Source organism: Blennius ocellaris (assembly GCF_963422515.1).
Source record: "Blennius ocellaris genome assembly, chromosome: 19".
Taxonomy (NCBI): Eukaryota; Metazoa; Chordata; class Actinopteri; order Blenniiformes; family Blenniidae; genus Blennius; species Blennius ocellaris.
The window spans coordinates 5680564-5685152 of NC_137668.1; the positions used below are offsets into that span (position 1 = coordinate 5680564).

Consider the following 4589-nt stretch of genomic DNA (forward strand, 5'->3'; position numbering starts at 1 on the left):
CCTCCCTCACCTGAAAATCTCCGAGTGACGGCGGAGAAAAAAAAAATACATTGTTTGTTTCACAAAGCTTGTAGAGATAAATACATGAACAATACATGGCTAAATACACAATAAACAATGTTAAAATACCACTGTAGCGTGTATTGTGTTACATTTAATATTGTCCCCTATAATTAGTTCTGCCCTATGAACATAACATTATTTATTATTAGATTATTTATTAGATACTAGTAAAAAAAGAAAATCAGAATGTTAGAAGAAAAAAAACTATAAAAACATATGTATACATTAATATATACTGTATATCTGCCATTCTGGATGCCAGGTATTTGTTCAGTTTAATCATTTATCTAATTTATTTTCTGATTCAACTAAACCTCAAAAACAACACACATAATCTAGAATACGGAGACCAGGATCACTAAAAACTAAAGTGTACTTATTGTTTATTTTCCTCAGAAGTGTTTCATCATTTTACTATGAATACATGATTCTCCCCCTGGTTCATGTCGCAGTTCAGCTGAGCCTCCAGGTCCTGGAGCGGGTGGAAATAGTGCGCATGCGCAACTGAATCAAATGACTCAAATGACCGATTCACTTGGATGAACGACTCAAAAACCCGTGAGTCCGTTCGAGGAGTCGGGTTTCTCATCACTACTCCACACGGTTCTCATCCTGTCTGTGGCCGGCCCGGCGGGTCATTCTCGGACATTTTTACACCGTTTCACCCCCCTTACGGACCTCACGCGCTGTTTGGGACACAGTTTATCACATAAGCACATCGAATATACACTAACGGAGATCACAAAGCAGGCAGTTTTACGAGTTTATTTTAAATCAGCTGTGGATGAGGATGCAGAGGCAACCACTGTTTGCTGGACAGCACATGCCGACAGGCCGAGAAAAAGCACTGTTTATGACACTTTTATGCCCCTCTGCTCTGCTCCTGCGCCTCTGCTCTGCTCCTGTCAGTGACAGGTGATGATGGCTTGCGTCCTCAAGAGGGCAGCGAGGGAGCGGATGCATTTCTCCAAGCAAAGTGACATGGAATGACAGACACACAGACCTTCTCACACATGCAGGCCCACATGCACTCTGTCTTTTCGGACTCATTCATCCACAAACTCAGCCACTCAAGCAGCTCCATACTCACACCCAGGCTTCTCACTTAACTTAACCTGGTCTCGCCACACTCCCCTCGGATCACGGCCTCCAGCCACACACCCTCTCCTGCGGCTCCAGCCTTCACACCCACAGTTTGAACTTAACCTCATCCGAGTCAGCTCACTCTGCTCGGATCCAGCCCTCCAGCAGCTGCAGCTGCTCGCTTCCTCCCGGACAGGATCCGTCCTCTCATCCACCCTCCAGCTCGAGTCCTCCTCTTCCTCCTCTTCCTCCATCCAGCGGTGCGCAGCTGCGCGCAAAGCGTTTTTCTTTCGTTTTTACCCTATCTGGGGACCGGGGCAACTTCCACCTCCTCATTCCTCCTCACCTGATCAGACCATCACCACCGAGGATCATCGCTGCTTCCAGCTGCTCACCGATGAGTCGCTCTGCAGGTGTTTTCAGGTAAACTGCGTCTTTTCACCGCCATGAAGGTTCATATTTTAACAGAGTCGCACCTTGAAGGAAGGTCATTAACTGTCTGATCCATTTTGAGATGAGAGGAGGAATTACAGACATCAGATGTTTTGAGTTTTTTTTTTTTAAATAAGTTTCATTTAATTCATAGGAATTGAAGGACACAGTTGCGGTTTTTTTTCCCACAAGTCCTTTTTCATTAAAGGAGAACAAATCCAAAGTGTGTCCCAGTCAGAGTTTTGTGCCGTCTGTCAGAAACTTCAACCTTCTCCTTCAGTCGGAACAAAACCTGCAAACAAGATGCAAAAGCTAAGATGAAGAGTTGGGAAAATGTCTGAATCTGGAATCTGGAATCTGAAATTGATTTTAAAAGTATTATCAGGGAATATCTGATAATACTTTTAAAATCAATATTTACCAATATTATATTGGCGTCTGATCCATGTAAACACATACATGAGCCTCTTTTAAACATTTCCAGGACTTCCTGTTCCATTTCCCTCGAGTTAGATGAGCTTCTGTTTCAACTATATCCGTGCAGAATTAAGAAAATCAAAGTGAATTCAGCTAAAGATGTGAGCTCGTGAATGCAAATCCTGCTGCAGGAGTTTGAGTTCCACTTTTAACAAGGCTCAGGTTGAATAAAGGAAAATCAATCAGAACTTTATTTCACACACTGCTTTACATGTTAAAAACAGAGGCCCTCGCTTCAGAACGTGGATCAGAGTTGTTGCTGTTGTTTTGTTTTGTTTTTAACCATCAGGCAGGTAATGACAATGATGAAGACGGTGAAGAAGAGGATGATGGTGTTGAAACCCTCTCGGGTCGACACGTGGTCCTTGGGCTCCCCCTGCAGGACGTTTTTCTGCACACAGACACAAGCAGCAGAGTTCAGAGCGGGGGGGGGGGGGGGGGGGGAATCACACAGAAGGCCTGTGGGGCAAAACTGAGTAAAACCACCAAGTAAGTAGTGAAAATGTCAAAGAAAAACTTTAAAGTCTAAATGTAAAGTTTTTTTATTTTATTTTTTTTAATTTTCAGAGTATCACAATGCATATATACATACATACATTCGAAAATTATATTTGTTGCTGTACATCACGAATATAGAACAATCATAACATTGATGCATTTGAATACAACAAGATCTCAATACTCTTTTTTTTTTTTAACAAAAACAGGGATGTATACAAATAAAATACAAAAATACAAAGTTCTACATTTTTCTAGGGAGACATTCTGATACTTTTAAAGGTGTTACCCTTCACAGGTACTGTTCAGGTACTGTCGGCAAGCTCACTGTTTCCTATCCCTATGACGGAGACAACCTGTGTTTTTTGTCAATCAGTCCTATTTTCAATATTGCTCATCCCGTCCCTAAAAGAGACCCATCATGCCCACATCTTTGTAAATTTGTCCATTTGTAAATTAAGTGAATATGTGATTTTTTTTCCATTTGATATAATTCGTTCACTGTGTCTATCCATCCATTCACTGTGGGGGGGCTCAGGGTGTGTCCATCTTCTTGTGATGTTTTTCTTTGCTGCTGTTACCATTAATCTAAATGAATATTTATTCAGGTTTCCAAGGATGTGAACATCTCTTCCCAGGAAGAAAGTTTTAAAATGATTAGGCACCTTTGTGTTAAATATTTCTTCCATTATCTTATGTAAATCACCCCAGAATTTATTCAGCCCTGAACACCCCCAACACATGTGGCAGTGGTTTGCTTCTTGATCCCCCAAACAACGCCAGCATTTCACAGTTGTCCCTGTATGATATGTTTTTAACTTAGGTGTGATAAAGTACCTCAGCAAACATTTCCACGCAAATTCCCGCCATATTGAAATTTGGATCATGGGCAACCCATCTGACAATCCAAAATGTATCCAATAATTTATATTCGACTTTAATTGTATTCCAAATTTTTTATTGAAACTAAACCCATGGATTTGTTACTTTGCCTGACATTTGGATTGTCTCCTTGTTTCCCACACAGGCCTGAATTGGAGGGTCAACTGTTAAATTATTTTCTATGTCCTTCCACCTTGCGTTGTAATGTTGATTACATAGATTTAGTAAGAGTCTGTGCTGAGTGTGGCCTCTAGGAGAATCTCCTACTCACCTCGGTGGAGACCTCGGTGATGCCCAAGTGACCCAGGTGGCGATGGAGCACTCGGACGTTCAGTGACCGGATGACCTCCTCGGCGCCGCGCGGCTCGGTGACGCCCGGCCTGTCAGAGGAAGAGCTCGATGCCGTTCTTCTCCTCCTGCGGGAAGGAGGCCATGGTAAAGCGGGGCGCCACCTCTGTTTGTGAAAAAAAGTAGCAGCGTGGAGCTCAAACACTCACATTCAGATGCTGCATGTGGACGCGAGCGGCCGGGACGTCTTTTTTCATTAAAGGAGAACAAATCCAAAGTGTGTCCCAGTCAGAGTTTTGTGCCGTCTGTCAGAAACTTCAACCTTCTCCTTCAGTCGGAACAAAACCTGCAAACAAGATGCAGAAGTTAAGATGAAGAGTTGGGAAAATGTCTGAATCTAAACATTCACTGACCTGTTGAAGAGGAAATATCTGATAATACTTTTAAAATCAATATTTAGGTCAAATTAATTAGTTCTAAATAAGTTAGAACTAACGCTAAATAAGTCAGAAATAAAGCTAAAGGAGTTAGCATAGAAGCTAACGAAGCAAACACTAACATCAATGGAGTTAGCATTGAAGCTAGTATTAGCTTCAGGCCTTAAAGATTACATTTGAAATCTTAATAAGCAAATAAGACTGTCTTGTGCTTTGATTAATGTATACTTTGTAAAACTTGCCAAAAATCTAAATCAAAAACCAATTAAAAAAAAAAAAAAAAAGCTAGGGTTGATTCAGGGTTCCAGATTAGATCCCGTGACTCCATACTGAAGACAACTGCTTAACCAACTGAGCTATGCCACAGTTGATACACTTGGACGTCCGGGAAAATATATAGTGAATTTTTAAAAAAGGAATTAATGTATA

The 4589-nt window shown here is 41.4% G+C and overlaps 1 protein-coding gene across 1 annotated transcript; it reads right to left on the bottom strand.

The window, feature by feature from the left end:
* Nucleotides 1–1780: 1780 nt before the first annotated feature.
* LOC308144174 (receptor-type tyrosine-protein phosphatase R-like) lies at nt 1781–3869 on the bottom strand (the record flags this gene model as incomplete). Its single annotated transcript, XM_080515232.1, is given in 4 exon segments — nt 1781–1870; nt 2339–2446; nt 3707–3827; nt 3829–3869. Coding segments are annotated over 4 exon segments (360 nt in total).
* Between the last annotated feature and the right edge of the window lie 720 nt (nt 3870–4589).